Genomic DNA, 19,933 nt, shown 5'->3' with positions numbered 1-19,933 from the left:
TTACATTGCTCTTCTGGAAAATACACAAGGGCTAGACAACAGTAACTGAAAGGGCTCAGGGAATAACATTGAGTTCAAGCTTTTCTGTTCAGAACCAACAGAACACGAAGTGAAGTGGGCAAAGAGGTCCCTGTCCCAATGGCTCAGATGTCTGGATTGGAAAGGTCACAGCCAGTGTCTTGTTGCATGGATAAAGCCCCACAAGACCAAAGAGGAAAGCGTGCAATTTCAGTGTGCCTGCTTCTCTCACACACACATACATGCATGCATACACACACACGCTTACCCAGTAAATGTGTAGACCTCCAAAGCAAATTTCTGTAGTAGGCTGGTCTTGGTAGAATTCGACAGGATGAGGACCACATTCATGTGGCCTGGCCTCAGACGTACCAAGTTACTGGTGTATGTTACATCTGTGAGTTCAGTTACCTCCACAAAGCCTTTTTTAGGAATCTTGCTGTGGAGAAATATTGAGGAGTTAAGATGCTGTCAGAATAGGGGAAAGCCATTACTTTGAAAAGAAACAAGTGAGAGAAAATGCTACGTTCTAACCAGACTAGGTATGTTATTCACTATTTTTGAGTCTAACACATCAGTAGGATGGGGATGGCCTGACTTAGTAATTCCTGACCTACAAACAGCCTTTCTGTGTTGCTTTTTTCTTTTTTTTTTTTTTGAGATAGGGTCTTGCTCTGTTGTCCAGGCTTGAGTGCAGTGACATGATCATGGCTCACTGCATCCTCGACCTCCTGGGCTTAAGTGATTCTCCCACCTCAGCCTCCCAAGTAGCTGGGACCACAGGCGCCTGCCACCACATCCAGCTAATTTTATACATTTTTTGTAGAGATAGGGTCTTGACATGTTGCCTAAGCTAGTCTCCAATCCTGGGCTCAAGCAATCCTTCCACCTCAGCTTCCTGAAGTGTTGGGATTACAGGCGTGAGCCACTGTGCGCAGCTTGATGCTGCTTTTCAGGTGCAGAAGTTGCTCTAGGACAGAATGAAGACGACAACTGTGTTCAGTCTGTGTTCTTTGTCTCAGAGACCCTTGCCTCTCGCTGCTGGGTGTGTATGTGCACAAGACTGGTCACATTCATTGACACTTTAGGGATAAACCACGTCCTTCTTCTGGCTTACCTACCACTTGCCTGACAGGCTTCTCTCCTTCTGCCTTCATTATGAAATCTAAGGCATCTAAATACCTAGAGGGTCTTAGTCACAGTGACTTTTCCCTGTATCCACAGTTTACATGGGAGGAGGTTCATGAGAGTTCTCTACACTCTATGTTCCAATGCTGTGTTATCAGGTGACAGGATCTGGGGGGCAGGTGTCGGGGAGGTGAGTCTGGTGTTTTGTTAGAGAAACCTGCTGTTTTCTTTGGTGAAGCTTGGCTCAGTCTTCCCAGTCTTCTCTTGGGCTTCCTCTTTACCTGGAGGGCTTGACTCTCGCTCATCATTCGAGTCACTAAAGTAAGAAAAAAGGAGTTTTACAAAAAAAGTGTAAACAGCAACCATGGTGGTGCACCGAGAAGTCACAGGACATTTACCTGAAAGCCTGAACGATGACAGTGCCGAAGAGGATGAAGAGGGCAGAGAAGATCAGGGACAGCAGGGGCATCATTTCCCGCCTAAAACCAAATCAACAAACTATTAGCTCAAGTTAAAGTTTCTTCTCTCCAGCTAAACAAAATAAAATAAAATAAAAATCCCAAACCTAAAACTCTTCACACCAATAAACACTTACTAATTTCAGGCAGACAGAGCTTTTCTTGGCGGGTGGAGGTGGTGGAGGGGAAGGCAGAGATTGCTCAGTGTTCTAATTCAGTTTATTCTAAAAGTTTGATTTTGTATCTCAGTATAATAGGCTATGCTCAATAAGTTCTGCATAAGCAAACAATAAAAGGGATAATAAAGGATTTAAGGTGTAAATGTGGAAGAATTTTCTGATATTGTGGAATTATTACCTCAACTTTACTGATTTTTTTCTGGCCAGAAAAATTCAGATGTAGCCCAGAGGGGTGGAGTAGGGAGATAAAATTGATCTTTCAAGATTTCACCTAGGACTGGTGTTCTGAAATTTTATGCACCTACCAACACCCATCAAAGGCTGTCATTTGTCAGGTGCTGTGTTGAGTGCCAGGAATCACAAACATGAATGAGATATGGTTCTGTCCTTCAGGGGTTCATGGTCTCATCAGTAGGTGGGAGTAGGTATCCCTCTTCAGGTTAATTTACTCATTCCTTTTACATCTATACACTGGCCTCCATGTGTGTTGGGTCCTGTGCTGGGTACCAGAGGTTCCCTGATGAAGAGACAGTCCCAGGCTCTGCCGCCCAGAATGGCAGCCATGGGTGATCCTTTCCCAGACAGTGGGAAAGGGTCAGTCAGTCAATATAAAAAAAAGGGAAGTGGCCAGGTGCGGTGGCTCACGCCTGTAATCCCAGCACTTTGGGAGGCTGAGGTGGGTGGATCATCTGAGGTTAGGAGTTCAAGACCAGCCTTACCAACATGGTGAAACCCTGTCTCTACTAAACATAAAAATTAGCTGGGCATGGTGGCAGGCGCCTATAACTCCAGCTTCTTGGGAGGCTGAGACAGGAGAATCGCTTGAACCCGGGAGGCAGAGGTTGCAGTGAGCTGAGATCGCGCCACTGCACTCCAGCCTGAGTGACAGAGCGAGACTCTGTCTCAAGAAAAAAAAAAAAAAAAAAAAAAAAAGGCCGGGCACGGTGGTTCACGCCTGTAATCCCAGCACTTTGGGAGGCCGAGGTGGGTGGATCACCCGAGATCAGGGAGATCAGGAGTTCGACACCAGCCTGACCAACATGGTGAAACCCCATCTCTACTAAAAATACAAAAATTAGCCGGGTATGGTGGCGTGTGCCTGTAATCCCAGCACTCAGGAGGCTGAGGCAGGAGAATTGCTTGAACCTGGGAGGCGAAGGTTGCACTGAGCCCCAGATTGAGGCTGGGGTACAAGAGCAAGACTTCATCTCCAATAAATAAATAAATAAATAAATAAGTAAAAAATAAAAAAAGAGGCCGGGCGCGGTGGCTCACGCCTGTAATCCCAGCACTTTGGGAGGCCGAGGCGGGCGGATCACAAGGTCAGGAGATCGAGACCACGGTGAAACCCCGTCTCTACTAAAAATACAAAAAATTAGCCGGGCACGGTTGTGGGCGCCTGTAGTCCCAGCTACTCGGGAGGCTGAGTCAGGAGAATGGCGTGAACCCGGGAGGCGGAGCTTGCAGTGAGCCGAGATCGCACCACTGCACTCCAGCCTGGGCGACAGAGCGAGACTCCGTCTCAAAAAAAAAAAAATAAAAAAAAAAATAAAAAAAGAGAAGTTACTGAAAGAAAAAGGGGAATAGAAAATCTGTAAACGTTCTTCCACTTGCCTCATCAAGTGTACATTGAAATTTAATAATGATGAACTCTTTTCAAAAGAAAAACAGTGGTATCAGTATTAACAGAGAAAAAGAAATTCAAGCCGGCAATATCCCTACCAGTTGTTGTGAAAAATGCTATCCCAGCAGTCTGAGATGTAGTCAGAAGCAGAGTAGAACCATCGAAGGAGAAAAACCTATGTAGAGAGAAAATGGATGATGGTCAGGACTGAACCCGGAAGGGAGAGTCCCTCTACCCTGCAACACAGTGCTGCTGCTAGACCTCTGCTCTGAGCAGAAATCCGCCACCAGCACTGTGTACTCACAGGCCCTCCTGGCGTCCCACCCTTCCCGGCCTCGATGCTCACAGGAGCAAGTTCATCGGTCAGGTCGGGAAGCACTGCTTCAGAGGACAGAAGAGCTGGATCTTTACGCAGCTGGTCGAGATAGCCCAAGAGGATAAATTTGTCACTCTCACTCCCAGTCCAAGGGTCTTCCAGGGTTTTATACACCACCCTTCCCGCAGTGTTGCGCCTTTCTAAAATAGACACCTGGAAGAAGAGGAGAGAAAAAACATCAGAAGTTTCAAAAGCATGGTTAAGTTACAGTTGTTTGTTTTTTTTTTTTTTTGAGACAGAGTCTCGCTCTGTCGCCCAGGCTGGAATGCAGTGGCACGATCTCGGCTCACTGCAAGCTCCGCCTCCTGGGTTCATGCCATTCTCTTGGCTCAGCGTTCCTGAGTAGCTGGGACTACAGGTGCCCACCACCATACCTGGCTAATTTTATATATATATATATATATATATTTTTTTTTTTAAGTAGAAACGGGGTTTCACCATGTTAGCCAGGGCGGTCTCGATCTCCTGACCTCGTGATCCACCCACCTTGGCCTCCCAAAGTGCGCGATCACAGCTGTGAGCCACCACGTCTGGCCCAGTTGTTTGTTTTTTGAGATGGAGTTTCGCTCTTGCCTCCCAGGCTGGAGTGCAATTGCGCGATCTTGGCTCACTGCAACCTCTGTCTCCCAGATTCAAGCGAGTCTCCTGCCCCAGCCTCCCTAGTAGCTGGAATTATAGGTGTGCACCACCACGCCCAGCTAATTTTTGTATTTTTAGTAGAGATGGGGTTTCACCATGTTGGCCAGGCTGCTGTTGAACTCCTGACCTCAGGTGATGCACCCACCTCGGCCTCCCAAAGTGCTGGGATTATAGGCGTGAGCCACTGCACCCGATCAGTTTTTTTTTTTTTTGAGTCTTGCTCTGTTGCCCAGGCTGGAGTGCAGTGGCATGATCTCAGTTCACTGCAACCTCTGCCTCCTGGGATAAAGCAATTCTCCTGCCTCAGCCTCCTGAGTAACTGGGATTACAGGTACGCACCACCATGCCTGGCTAATTTTTTGTAGTTTTAGTTGAGATGGGGTTCTACCATGCTGGCCAGGCTGGTCTTGAACTCCTGACCTCGTGATCCACCCGCCTCAGCCTCCCAAAGTGCTGGCATTACAGGCATGAGCCAGTATGGCCAGCCTAGCTGTTTTTCTAGCGAGGATGGGAAAAAAGGACCCAATGACATCAGCAATAAGATTAAACACAAATATTGGTAAGTATAAAATATTTGCAAGAGATCTAAATCTTTCTTACAAAAGAGATAACTTTTTTTTTGTGTGTGTGAGACAGTCTCACTCTGTCACCCAGGCTGGAGTGCAGTGGTGTGATCTTGGCTCACTGCAACCTCCGCCTCCCAGGTTCAAGCAATTCTCATGCCTCAGCCTCTTGAGTAGCAGGGGCTGCAGACAGGTGTGCACCAGACCAGCTAATTTTTATATTTTTAGTAGAGACGGGGTTTCACCATGTTGATTAGGCTGGTCTCGAACTCCCAGCCTCCAGTGATCCACCCACCTCAGCCTCCCAAAGTGCTGGGATTATAGGTGTGAGCCACTGTGCTTGGCCCAAGAAATAACTTTTATGGTGACTTTCCTAAGCTTTTGTTAAAAGTTAAAGCTCTTTTTTTTTTTCAATAGACTTTGCTCTATAATCTTTGACTTAATATTAATGGAAATCTTTGTTTTTTAGAGAGATTTTCCATGATTGCCAAAAAGATGAAAAAGTCAGAGGAAAATTTCTTGTTTCTGTGGGGAGTGATGACAATGGAGGAGAAACGCAGGAGAGATCAACCAGGATGCAGTTAAAGAGGCAGAGGGAGGCAGAAATTTCCAGAGCACATTACCAGTGGCCTGAGGATTTGTAAAATCTAGGATCTAGGATGCTGCAAGACCAGACTTGCCTTAGTGAAAAACTGGTGAAAAGGACAGATGACCTTTAACATTTACTGATAGAAAAGATGCTTTCTGTGGGGGCCTGAGGCTGACACTCAACTGGTGAAAAGGACAGATGACCTTTAACATTTACTGATAGAAAAGATGCTTTCTGTGGGGGCCTGAGGCTGACACTCAGAGTGTAAAAGGTCCAGGTCAAAAACTGTTTTAAGAGTAGGCTTGGCCAGGTGCAGTGGTTCATGCCTGTAATCCTAGCACTTTGGGAGGCCGAGGTGGGCAGATCCACAAGGCAGATCACGGGGTTAACACAGTGAAACCCCGTCTCTACTAAAAATACAAAAAATTAGCCGGGTGTGGTGGTGGGCGCCTGTAGTCCCAGCTACTCAGGAGGCTGAGGCAGGAGAATGGCGTGAACCCAGGAGGCGGAGCTTACAGTGAGCCCAGATCGCGCCACTGCACTCCAGCCTGGGTGACAAGAGCAAAACGCCGTCTCAAAAAAAAAAAAAAAAGTACGGGCTTTAGGCCAGGGACAGTGGCTCACGCTTGTAATCCCAGCACTTTGGGAGGCGGGAGGATTGCTTGAGCTCAGGAGTTTGAGACCAACCTGGGCAACATGTTGAAACCCTATCTCTACAAAAAAACACAAAAAATTAGCCAGGCGTGGTTGTGTGTGCCTGTGGTCCCAGCTATGTGGGAGGATCACTTGAGCCTGGGAGGTCGAGGTTGCAATGAGCTGAGATCATGTCACTGCACTCCCAGCCTGGGAGACAGAGTGAGACCCTGTCTCAAAAAAAAAAAAAAAAAAAAAAAAAAAAAAAAATCAAGAAAAAGAAAAAAAAAGGCCGGGTGCGGTGGCTCATGCCTGTAATCCCAGCACTTTGGGAGGCCGAGGTGGGTGGATCACGAGGTCAGGAGATCGAGACCATCTTGGCTAACATGGTGAAACCCTATCTCTTCTAAAAAATACAAAAAATTAGCCGGGCATGGTGGCGGGCGCCTGTAGTCCCAGCTACTTGGGAGGCTGAGGCAAGAGACTGGTGTGAACCCGGGAACCGGGGCTTGCAGTGAGCTGAGATAGCGCCACTGCACTCCAGCCTGGGAGACAGAGCAAGATTCCATCTCAAAAAAAGGAAAAAAAAAAAAGAGTAGGCTTTGAAAACGGGCTTCAGATTCAGATTTCCTAGAATCTGTATTCAACACTCTCAAGGAAGAAGGAAACAGAATCAGGTGCCACATGCTTGTGAAGAGCCTGGGATGAGGACAGACTCTGTGGCTCACCGCTGATTTCCCTTGAAACGCCTCACTGTCTGGTAGTAAGGTGTCGGCAAACTCCTGCTGCCGATTGCTGTAGACATGCACAAATCTCACTGTGTCTTGTGTGTTTGCCAGGGCAAAGGACAGGAAAGCCTCAAAGGGTTTGCTCAACTTGGCAGTCTCAGCAGTCAGTAAAACCACACAGTACCTGCACAACAAAAAGACAAAACTTTATAACCAATCCCTGATGGCAGGGCCAGGACCTATAAAGGCAAGTGAAGGTGAAGAAGATGAGGAGCTCATCTTATGGAAGTGAATACACTGTGCCCAATCAAAGCTGACATTTCTACCAAGGGAAGATTTCCAAGTCATTAACAAATTGTTTCTTTTCCCAATCTGTGATGTTTTTCCCAAACCAAACTTCTTCACCACATTTACGAATTTAAAAATTTTATCTATATGAAATTATATACAGTTTTATTTATATTGCCCAGGCTGGTCTTGAACTCTTGGCCTCAAGCAATCCTCCTACCTCAGGCTCCCAAAGTGTTGGAATTATAGGCATGAGACATCATGCCTGGCAGGAATTTCTTTTAAGGGGTTGGTCACTGAATTTCTGATGCAGCAGGGCCTTTTATTTTATTGTTTGAGATGGAGTCTTGCTCTGTCGCCCAGGCTGGAGAGTGTAGTGGTGTGATCTCGGCTCACTGTAACTCTGCCTCCTGAGTTCAAACCATTCTCCTGCCTCAGCCTCCCAAGTAGCTGGGATTATAGGCATGCACCACTTCACCCAACTAGTTTTTGTATTTTTAGTAGAGACCGGTTTTCACCACGTTGGCCAGGCTGGTTTCGAACTCCTGACCTCAAGTGATCCGCCTGCCTCGGGCCCCCAAAGTGCTGGGATTACAGGTGTGAGCCACTGTTCCCGGCCAACAGGGCCTTTTAGAAACTATCTGTCCCAGTTCTTCCACTATAGGGAGGGCTGGTCAAATCTCTCTCAGGCCAGAAGCCACTAAGCCTCATTCTGAAGGGCTTCCTTTGCAAGGTTCCAATGCAAAGTTTAGATATTCATTCTCCCAAAAATATTTACTGGGCACTTAGTATATGTCAGGTAATATAGACAATATTCTTGCTCTCATGGAGCTTATATTCCAGTGGGGAAGATAGAGAACAAATAAAAACAGATATATCATGACAGGTATCAACAAGTACTATATATTTAAAAAAAAAAAAAAAAGATGAAGAAAAGGGGACAGAGAGAGGCCAGAGTGGGTGGAAGTCACTTTCCATCAGACAGGTTGGTCAGGGAAATGCCAACTGAAAAGGTGACATTGTTATGAGAGGAAATGGGGTCAGAGCATCCCAGGTACAGAGAACTACAAGTGCAAAGACCCCAGGATGGAGAGTGACTGGATCTGATTTGCATTTTCAAACATCCTTGGCTGATGTGTGGACACCTGCCTGGCAAATGGAGCAAAGAGACTAGTTAGAAGGCTGCCAGAGGGGTCTCGCTGGGAGACGATGGTGGCTTGTTCCAGGGTAGCAGTAGTTAGAAAAAGTGAGAAGCGTGTGGATTTGGGATATTTTTTGAAGGCTGTGTAAACAACAATCCTTACAGTCCAGGATATTCTTTTTTTATATTTAAGTCATTTTTTATTCGCTCTTAAGACTATAAAGGACTCTGAAAAGCCCAACACAGGGAAATTATTTATGTTTTATATTTTCAAGTAACATGATTGATATGTTTTCCTTCAATATCCAGATACCTTTTACAGATGAAACAGCCCTAAATTTAAAGCCACTGATTCATTCACCTGAGAAGGTATAATGAATATATTCCCTGAATTTCTAGAGTTTTTAGATACTTTCTATAGTAACTCTTCATACTTTATTGAATATATGTAACTTTGCCTTCCTGATTCCCACTAATCCATTTCCTCAATACTCTATACTTTCCTACTGTTTAATTGTTATCCTTGCTCCTTCCCAAGACCTCCAAAGACTCACCCTGTGTGGAATGCGTTAGTAGGGATAGTCACTCTTCCATATTCTGTGCTTCTGTAAAGTGACCCAGTCTCTCCCAGACGCCTGGCTAAACTGTGCTCATCCTTCAGGTCTCAGCTGAAATGTTGTATCTTAGGGAAATCTTCTCTGACCACTAGGACAGGCTGGCACATCTGACAATAGGTGCCCTGGACTAATACATCATATTAGTATGATTATCATCACAGTCACTAATTGGTGTTTTTTTTTTTTTTTTGAGACAGTTTTGCTCTTATTGCCCAGGCTGGAGTGCAATGGCATGATCTTGGCTCACCGCAACCTCTGCCTCCCAGGTTCAAGTGATTTTTCTGCCTCAGCCTCCCTAGTAGCTGGGATTACAGGCATGTGCTACCACGCCTGGCTAATTTTGTATTTTTAGTAGAGACAGGGTTTCTCCATGTTGGTCAGGCTGGTCTCAAACTCCTGACCTCAGGTGATCCGCCCTCCTCGGCCTCCCAAAGTGCTGGGATTACAGGCGTAAGCCATCACATCCGGCCCAGTATTTGTTAAATGAAGAATAAGTTATCATTGTTACAGGACAGATGTCTCGCCACCCTATAGTAAAATGAATCATGATCCTTCTATTGTAATGACAAGCAAAGGCAAAGCCTTAAGTCCTTACTTCCTCTGTCGGTGAGACCGTTTCACAGGGCAGAGTTCATGGAACAACTTCTGGCTGGTGAGCCTGGCTGCCAATAGATATTTGTTTTGGGCGATGAAGTCGTCAATGATTTGCTTCTTCATACCTCGGGCCTAGAGAAATACCAAGAATCAGCTAGATTTTATGCAGTGTTCTCAATGCAAATAGATGGGCTTTCTTTACTTACCAGCTTAATACAAACGTAGCTGACCTTGGCTAAAGTAATATAACCAAACAAGACAGACCTGTTAGAGTGAATAAATGTGGTGATCTATTTCAGCAATGCAGGGCTGAAAGCAATGATGCAGCTAGTTCAGGTCAAAGGGAAAATCAAGTACACTTTCCACTGGAGAATTTTTATTCACTATTTTATGCTGACAAATTGAAAAAGTCAGTCATGGCAGGACGTGGTGGCTCACGTCTGTAATCCTAGAACTTTGGGAGGCTAAGGTGGGCAGATCACGAGGTCAGGAGTTTGAGAACAGCTTGGCCAATAGAGTGAAACCTTGTCTCTACTAAAAATACAGAAATTAGCCAGGCATGGTGGCATGTGTCTGTAGTCCCAGCTACTTGGGAGGCTGAGGCAAGAGAATCGCTTGAACCCGGGAGGCGGAGGTTGCAGTGAGCCGAGATCATGCCACTGCACTCCGGCCTGGGCGACAGAGTGAGACTCCATCTCAACAAAAAACCAAAAAAACACACACACAAAAAACCCCCCAAACAACAACAACAACAACAAGAACCCTAAAATGAAAAGTCAATCATTTAGAATTCTAGGCAAAATTATTTCCATTCAGGATCTGTAGCCAACTGAGCAATTAAAAATAAATCCCAAAGCAACAATGTTGCAAAGTATAAAAGGCAGATTACAAAACTGTATGACCATTTTATTGCTAACTTTCACACATTTCAAAGGACTGAAATCACTGACAGCAGGTATTCTGACCACAAGGTAATTAACCTAGAATTCCATATAAAATGCAAACCAGAAATGTAAACATTTCCCTTTATGTTTGGAAATTAAGAAACACAGCCAGGTGTGGAAGCTCATTCCTCTAACCCAAACGCTTTGGGAGGCCAAGGCAGGAGGATCCCTTGAACCCAAGAGTTAGAGACCAGCCTGTGCAACATGGAGAGACCCCATCTCTACAAAAAATTAAAAACAAACAAACAAACAAAAGGCCAGGCACAGCGGCTCACTCCAATAATCCCAGAACTTTGGGAGGCCGAAGCAGGAGGACTGCTTGAGCTTAGGAGATCGAGACCATCCTGGGCAACATAACGAGATCTTGCCTCTACTAAAAATAAAAAAAATTAGCCAGGCATGGTGGTGCATGCCTGCAATCCTAGCTACCTGGGAGGTGGAGGTGGGAGGATTGCTTGAGCCCAAGACTTAAGAGACTGCAGTGAGCTAGGATCACACCACTACACTCTAGCCTGTGTGACAGACTGAGACCCTGTCTCAAGAAACAAATAAACAAAACAAAAGGCTGGGCATGGTGGCTCATGCCTATAATCCCAGCACTTTGGGAGGCCAAGGCGGGTGGATCACTTGAGGTCAGGAGTTCAAGACCAGCCTGGCCAACATGGTGAAACCCTGTCTCTACTAAAAGTACAAAAATTAGCCAGGCGTGGCCTTAGTCCCAGCTACTCGGGAGGCTAGGGCAGGAGGACTACTTGAGCCCAGGAGAGCATACCAGCCTGGGCAACAGGAGTGAAACCCTGTATCAAAAAAGAAAAAAAAAAGGAAAAAAAAAGTTAGCTGGATGAGGTGGCATGTGCCTGTAGTCCCAGCTACTTGGGAGGTTGAAGGGTGGGGATCACTTGAGCGTAGGAGGCCAAGGCTTCAGTGAGCCATGATGACATCACTACACTCCAGCCTGGGTGACAGAGCAAGACTGACCCAAAAAAAAAAAAAAAAAAAAAAAAAAAAAAAAAAAAAAAAAGAAAAAAACCCAAAAGAAGAACGCCTATCACATATTAGAAAATATTTTGAACTTTAATGACTGATGAAAAATACTATTTATAAGAACTCTGAGATACAGAAAAAGTAGTACTTGAAGGGGAATTTTACAATTAACATAATAGAAAACAAGTTAATGAAATAAACATCTCTGTCAAGAAGTCAAAAACAGCAAAAATATAAAAGTAGAAAGGAATACAGAGAAAATAGAAATAAATGAAACAAGAAATGAATATATTAATATAAGAAGAATTAACAAAGACAAAACTGGTTATTTGAAAAAGCTAATACAATTGACAAGTCTCTGATAAAACCAATCATGAAAACAAAAGAGAAGGCATAAAATGATAATCTCAAAGATGACAAGAAGGAATCACTACCTACAATGCAGAAGTTAAAACAGAAAACCTAATCAGTAGTCAAAAATCTTTCCTTAAAGCGAAACCCAAAAACCTAAGCTCAAGGCCCAGATGGCATTACAGATGCTTTCAATCAAACTTTCAAGGAAGACAATCTTACATAAAGTCTTCCTAAGAGAAAAAGTCCCACATGGGTATCACGATAAAGAGAAGTTAGAAGTCAATCTCACTTCTGAATATGAATATCAAAGTCCTAAGCAAAATGTTAGCAAATGGAATCCAGTAATATATTGAAAGCATAATAGAAATCATAATCGTGTTGGATTTCATGAATGCAAGTTAGGTTTAACATTAGAGAATGAATTAATATGGTTAGCACAATATAAAAGATTAAAGAAGAAAAATCAGAATAATCTAATGGATGTAGAAAAAGTATTTCATAAAAATCATAGCAATTGTGGTTAGAACTTTTAGTCAACAAGGAGTAGAAGGACCTTCTTCAACCTGATAAAGGGTCTCCACATATGAAAAGCCTTCTGCAAACACATTTATTGGGGAAATGCTGAAAGCCTTCCCTCTCTTTGAAATCAGGAACAAGGACAGCCCCCGATTACTACACTTCTTTTTTTTTTTTTTTGAGGCGGAGTCTCGCTCTGTCTCCCAGGCTGGAGTGCAGTGGCCGGATCTCAGCTCACTGCAAGCTCCGCCTCCCGGGTTCATGCCATTCTCCTGCCTCAGCCTCCCGAGTAGCTGGGACTACAGGCGCCCGCCACCTCATCCGGCTACCGGCTAGTTTTTTGTATTTTTTAGTAGAGACGGGGTTTCACTGTGTTAGCCAGGATGGTCTTGATCTCCTGACCTCGTGATCCACCCATCTCGGCCTCCCAAAGTGCTGGGATTACAGGCTTGAGCCACCACGCCCGGCCGATTACTACACTTCTATTCCACATCATATCAGATGTCAGGAGTAATGTCGGAAAAAGAAATAAAATGAGGGCTGGAAAAAAAAGAAGTAAAATTGTCATTAATCTCAGATGATATGATTGTATAGTTAGCCAATCTAAAAGATGGTACAGATACGTTACTTAAGTTAATAGAAGAGTTTAGCAAGGTTGCTGGATGATACAAAGTTTATATTTAAAAATCAAGGCTGGGCGCAGTGGCTCACGCCTGTAATCCCAGCACTGTGGGAGGCCGAGGTGGGCAGATCACCTGAGGTCAGGCGCTCGAGACCAACATGGTGAAACCCTTCCTCTACTAAAAAATACAAAAGTTAGAGGGGCATGGTGGTATATGCCTGTAATCCCAGCTACTCAGGAGGCTGAGGCAAGAGAATTGCTTGAACCCAGGAGGCGGAGGTTGCAGTGAGCCGAGATCGGGCCATTGCACTCCAGCCTGGGCGACAGAGCAAGACTCCATCTAAAAAAAAACAACAACTGTATTACTTATACCAGCAAACAGAAAAAACAATAAAAGATACTGTCTAGACAAAGTCTCACTATGTTGCCCAGGCTGGTCTGGAACTGCTGAGCTCAAGTGGTCCTCCCGCCTCAGCCTCTAAAAGTGCTAGGGTGAGCTACTTGAGCCCTGCACCCGGCTCCCTTTATATTTTTTTTTTTTTTTTTTTTTTGGAGATGGAGTTTCACTCTTGTTGCCCAGGCTGAAGTGCAATGGTATGATCGTGGTTCATCGCAACCTCTGCCTCCTGGGTTCAAGCGATTCTCCTGCCTCAGCCTCCTGAGTAGCTGGGATTACAGGCATGCACCATCATGCCCAGCTAATTTTGTATTTTTAGTAGAGACTGGGTTTCTCCATGGTAGTCAGGCTGGTCTCAAACTCCTGACCTTGAACTCCTGATCCACCCGACTCAGCCTCCCAAAGTGCTGGGATTACAGGCGTGAGCCACCATACCCGGCCTTATCTCTCTTTTTTTTTTTTTTGAGAGGAGTCTCACTTTGTCACCCAGGCTGGAGTGCAGTGGCGTGATCTCGGCTCACTGCAACCTCTGCCTCCAGGGTTTAAGCAATTCTCTGCCTCAGCCTTCCGAGGAGCTGGGATTATAGGTATCTACCACCACGTCCAGCTAATTTTTGATTTTTAGTAGAGATGGGGTTTTATCATGTTGGCCAGGCTGGTCTCGAACTCCTGACCTCGTGATCCACCTGCCTTGGCCTCCCAAAGTGCTGGGATTATAGGTGTGAGCCACTGCACCCAGCCTCTTTTTTCTTTTCTTTTTGAGATGGAGTCTCGCTCTGTAGCCAGGCTGGAGTGCAGTGGTACGATCTTGGCTCACTGTAACCTCCGCCTCTCGGGTTCAAGCAACTCTCCTGCCTCAGCATCCAGAGTAGCTGGGACTACAGGCGCGTGCTGCCATACCCAGCTAATTTTTTTTTTTGTATTTTAGTAGAGATGGGGTTTCACTATGTTGCCCAGGCTGGTCTCGAACTCCTGGGCTCAGGCAATCCGCCCGCCTCAGTCTCCAAAAGTGCTAGGATTACAGGGGTGAGCCACTGTGCCTGGCCTACATTCTTTAAAAAAAAATTTTTTTCTGCAGCATAAACTATAAGAAAAAAAAAGCTTTTTAATAGGATAAAAAATAGGAGGTACCTAGCAATAAATTAACAAAAACGTTCTTTCCAGAGAAAATTATAAAATTTATGAAGACATATTACAGAAGACCTACACAAATGAAACAGATATATCACATTCAAAGGTTGAAAGGTTAATTTTCTAAGGACAGAATCACTTTAAGACATACTTCCCCTATATCAAGATCACGAAGGTATTCTTCTCAGAGCCTCTAAAAGCTGCATAGCTTTGCCTTTTATACTATCTCTAATCTCCCCAAAACCACTTAAGAATCAGTATAAACCCAATATGACACCAGTAGGTTTTTTGGGTTTGTTTTGATGGAAGTTGACAGGATTTAAAATGTATACAAAAAGTACAAAAGACCAACAGCTATTATGCTTTTGAAGGAAAAAGCCTTTCCCCAAATCCAAAAAACAAAGTGAGATTTGTTCTATCAGATATCAATATTATTTCCAAATGATTTTAAATACTTAAATATAAAACACAAAGCTATACAGCTTTTAAAGGCTCTGTCAGAAGAATACCTTCATGATTTTGATGTAGGGGAAGTATGTCTTAAATAGAAACAAGGAAGAATCAATCACAAAGGAAAATATTGATGAGTGAATATATTAAAAGAACTTACATTCATCAAAAAGACATCAAATACAAGAATATATTCATGGCATCATTATTCAAATTAACAAAAAACTGGAAAAACTCTGTCAACAACAGAATGGATAAACACACTGTAGTTTATTCCTACATGCAATTTTCTTTTTTTTTTTTTTTTTTGAGACAGGGTCTTGCTCTGTTGCTTAGGTTGTAGTGCAGTGGCATGAACACGGCTCACTGCAGCCTTGACCTCCCGGGCTGAAGCAATTCTCCTGTCTCAGCCCCCCAAGTAGCTGGAACTTCAGGTGTGTACCACCACGCCCAGCTAATTTTGTATTTTTTGTAGAGACAAGGTTTTGCCATGTTGCCCAGGCTGGTCTCGACCTCCTGGGCTCAAATGATCTGCTCACCTCTACCACCCAGAGTGCTGGTATTATAGCTGTGAGCCACTGTGCCTGGCCATCCAATTTTCAACAATGAGAATGAATATTAAAGTCCAAATAATGACATGTACGAATCTCAAAAACATAAGCTGAGAGAAACCAGATACAAGATATATACACTATAGCCGGGCGCGGTGGCTCACGCCTGTAATCCCAGCACTTTGGGAGGCCGAGGCGGGCGGATCACAAGGTCAGGAGATCGAGACCACGGTGAAACCCCGTCTCTACTAAAAATACAAGAAAAATTAGCCGGGCGCGGTTGTGGGCGCCTGTAGTCCCAGCTACTCGGGAGGCTGAGGCAGGAGAATGGCGTGAACCCGGGAGGCGGAGCTTGCAGTGAGCCGAGATCGCGCCACTGCACTCCAGCCTGGGCGACAGAGCGAGACTCCGTCTCAAAAAAAAAAAAAAAAAAAAAAAAAAAAAAAAAAGATATATACACTATATTATTCCATTTGGATAAAATTCAAAAATGCGGCCGGGCGCGGTGGCTCAAGCCTGTAATTCCAGCACTTTGGGAGGCCGAGGCGGGCGGATCACAAGGTCAGGAGATCGAGACCACAGTGAAACCCCGTCTCTACTAAAAATACAAAAAATTAGCCGGGCGCGGTGGCGGGCGCCTGTAGTCCTAGCTACTCAGGAGGCTGAGGCAGGAGAATGGCGTGAACCCAGGAGGCGGAGCCTGCAGTGAGCCGAGATCGCGCCACTGCACTCCAGCCTGGGCAACAGCGTGAGACTCCGTCTCAAAAAAAAAAAAAAAAAAAAAAAAAAATTCAAAAATGCAAAGATGAATCTATGCTGTTAGAAAACAGGATAGTGCTGACCTTTGGGAAGCAGGTAAGTAGGTAGTGGGAGGGAGGGGCCTTCTGGGCTGATGACAGTATTTTGTTTCTTGATCAAGTGAGGCTCACATGGATGTGTTCATTGTGTGAGAATTCACTGAGCTTCACACCTCTGACTCGTGCATCTTTCTGCATGTGTATTATATGTCAATAAATAATTTTAAAATGTGGGTATCATGAAAATAAATAAAAAGTCGGCCAGATGCAGTGATTCACGTCTGTAATCCCAGCACTTTTGGAGGCTGAGGCGGGTGGATCATCTAAGGTCAGGAGTTCGAGACCAGCCTGGCCAACATGGTGAAACCCCATAGCTTCCAAAAATACAAAACTGAGCCGGGCGTGGTGGAGTGTGCCTGTATTCCAGCTTTTCAGGAGGCTAAGGCAGGAGAATCGCTTGAACCTGGGAAGCAGAGGTTGCAGTGAGCTGAGATCATGCTACTGCACTCTAGCCTAGGCAACAAGAGTGAAACTCCATCTCAAAAAAACAAAACAAAAGACAAGACACAGAATGGGTGAAGATATTTGCCACAGAGATAAAAGACTATGAGAAAAAACAGGAAAAAAAGAGATGAACATATAAATAACCCCTACAAATCAATTACAGAAAGGCAGATAATCTAATTAAAAAATGGGTAAAAGACTTAACAGACAGGCCCGGTACAAAGTAATCCCAGCACTTCGGGAGGCTGAGGTGGACGGATCATCTTAGGTCAGGCGCTTGAGACTAGCCTGGCCCACATGGTGAAACCCTGTCTCTCTTAAAAACACACAAAAAATTCACCAGGTATGGTGGCTTGTGCCTGTAGTCCCAGCTACTCTGGAGGCTAAGGCACGAGAATCACAAACCCAGGAGGTGGAGGTTGTAGTGAGTCGAGATCTCACCACTGCACTCCAGCCTTAGAGCCAGAGTAAGACTCTGTCTCCAAAAAAAAAGACATAACAGGTAGGCATATCATAATGAGGGCATCCAAAAGGCTCATATACAAATGAGAAGATGACTTCCTGTTGACAAGAATTAAAAAAAAAATTAAAAACAAAAGAAATGAATTAAAATTAAAAAAAGAAGAAATCTGTGTTCCTTGCACTTATAATGGATCTTTTACTCATGTATTATTTCATAATACCCCGCCCTGGTCATCTGAATGCAGGGTATGTGAATATTGGTCCACTGATCTTCCAAACAATGACCTTTTTTTTTTTTTTGAGATAAAGTCCCACTCTGTTGCCCAGGCTGGAGTGCAGTGGCGCAATCTTGGCTCACTGCAACTTCTGCCTCCCGGGTTCAAGTGATTCTCCTGCCTCAGTCTCCCGAATAGCTGGGACTACAGGCACGCACCACCACACCGGCTAATTTTTCTATTTTTTTTTTAGTAGAGACAGGGTTTCACCATATTGGCCAGGCTGGTCTCAAACTCCTGACCTCATGATCTGCCTGCCTCAGCCTCCCAAAGTGCTAGGATTACAGGCATGAGCCACCGTGCCTGGCCAACGTATTTTATTATACTTATTAAAAAAAGAATGGGCTGGGTGCAGTAGCTCATGCCTGTAATCCCAGCACTTTGGAAGGCCCAGGCAGGAGGACCGCTTGAGGTCAGCAGTTCAAGACCACCCTAGTCAACATAGTGAGACCCTGTCTCTCAAACAAAAAAAAAATTTTTTTTTTTTTTTTTTGAGACAGAGTCTCATTCTCACCCAGGCTAGAGTGCAGTGAAACCATCTCGCCTCACTGCAACCTCTGCCTCCTGGGTTCAAGTGACTCTCCTGTCTTAGCCTCCCGAGTAGCTGGGATTATAGGTGCGTGCCACCACATCTGGCTTTTTTGTATTTTTAGTAGAGATGAGGTTTCACCATGTTGGCTAGGCTGGTCTTGAACTCCTGAATTCAGATGATACGCCTGCCTCAGTAAAAAAATTTTTTAAAAAAATTAGCCAGTGGTGCATGCCTGTAGTCCCAGCTGCTCAGGAGACTGAGGCAGAAGGATCACTTGAGCCCAGGAAGTCGGAGCTGCAGTGAGCCGAGGCTGTGCCAGTGCACTCCAGCCTGAGTGACAGAGTGAGATCCTCTAAAAAACAGAAAAAACCACACACTTTGATGAACCAATCTCGTAAGAAAATTTTGAGAAGCTGTCATGATGGCCAATACAAATTTTTCGAAATTCTAATGTTCTTAGAAGCCTGAATTTTATCCCTGGCAATAAATACCACCAGCTGTTTGCTTTAAAGTGCCACATCACTTCATCCGTTTTTGAGAAAATGTCTGCCAAATTCCCGAGTCTAAATGACCATAATTCTCTGTCATTCTTCCAAGTAAAAATGATGTTCCATTAAGAAAAGTGGCGAGGGAGGCACTTGTCCTTAGGACATTTGGACTCTGTTGTGCAGCAGGACGGCTTTATGCACACTTCCCGTCTCATCGCACAGAATATTAAATCTATCAAAAAGAGATGCACTCAAGGGTTAAGGTTTAATAAAATTAACACTTCTTACTGCTTCATCAAGGATATAAGGTGAGGTTGGGCACGGGGGCTCACGCCTGTAATCCCACCACTTTGGGAGACTGAGGTGGGCAGATCACCTGAGGTCAGGAATTCAAGAACAGTCTGGCCAACATAGTGAAACCCCATCTCTGCTAAAATACAAAAATTAGCTGGGCGTGGTGGCAGGTGCCTGTAATCCCAGCAACTCGGGAGGCTGAGGCAGAAGAACTGCTTGAACCCAGGAGGCGGAGGTTGCAGTGAGCCGAGATCATGCCACTGCATTCCAGCCCGGGCGACAGAGTGAGATTCTGTCTTAAAAAACAAAAGAAAACAAAATATATAAAGTGAATCTGGTGGTGGTTGTTTTTGCTGCGATTGGGGGTGAAGCACACAATGATGATAGGTGGCCTGGTGCCCGGCCTGGATTCACGCACTGTCGCTGGCAGCTTCACCCACTATTGCTTTGGCACCATCGGTGCAAATGTCAACACAGCGAAAAAGGCAAATCATGTCTTGATATGATCTCACAGACTTCCTCTTGAAGGATCTTTGAGAATCCCCAGGAGTCTATGAACCACACTCTAAAAACTGTTGTCCTAGAGAATTCTGTGCTTAGGTAATGATATTCATTGCAACACTATTCCTCAAAGCTCCCAGTGTCCATCAACAGAAGAATGATTCAATAAATCATAATGGCCATAAATACCATATAGCAATGACAACAAATTACATAGAGCAACAGGAAACCACTGGTGCTACTAGCGGTCATTAAGCCACCTGCTGTTGGGAAAATTGAGTTTGTTAAGCATACACTCGATATCCACAAAGAGCATGTTGGTAAAGCAGCCATTCTACCAGTAATTTTGTAAATGTATTCGATTTACAATTTTCCCCAGGGGATAAATAAATATAATTCTCAGAACTATAAACTGTTCCTAAAAACCAATTAAGGAAATCCTCATCCATTAATGCTGGATTGAGATGATCTTCTCTTTTCTATTCGGACACTGGTATTTGTTTTCTTCCTGACTCACAGCACCTTCTCGTCTCCATCAGGAACCCCCTTGTTTTAT

The 19,933-nt window shown here is 44.5% G+C and overlaps 1 protein-coding gene across 3 annotated transcripts in view; it reads right to left on the bottom strand.

Moving 5' to 3' along the window:
* Positions 1-19,933, bottom strand: part of DNAJC16 (DnaJ heat shock protein family (Hsp40) member C16) — a 49,041-nt gene that overhangs the window by 4,438 nt on the left and 24,670 nt on the right. For 2 of the 3 annotated variants that reach the window (XM_050746007.1, XM_050746096.1), the window contains exons 8-14: positions 9,577-9,707; positions 6,936-7,119; positions 3,754-3,936; positions 3,506-3,582; positions 1,545-1,625; positions 1,364-1,462; positions 287-457 (exon numbers count right to left, since the gene is read on the bottom strand). In XM_050746007.1, coding sequence (XP_050601964.1) covers positions 287-457; positions 1,364-1,462; positions 1,545-1,625; positions 3,506-3,582; positions 3,754-3,936; positions 6,936-7,119; positions 9,577-9,707 — 926 coding nt within the window. The other variant, XM_050746193.1, reaches the window with a different exon arrangement.

Source organism: Macaca thibetana, chromosome 1, assembly GCF_024542745.1.
Source record: "Macaca thibetana thibetana isolate TM-01 chromosome 1, ASM2454274v1, whole genome shotgun sequence".
In the NCBI taxonomy this organism is placed as follows: domain Eukaryota; kingdom Metazoa; phylum Chordata; class Mammalia; order Primates; family Cercopithecidae; genus Macaca; species Macaca thibetana.
Note: the sequence above shows the minus strand (reverse complement) of the source record. Positions and strands in the feature narration are given on the sequence as shown.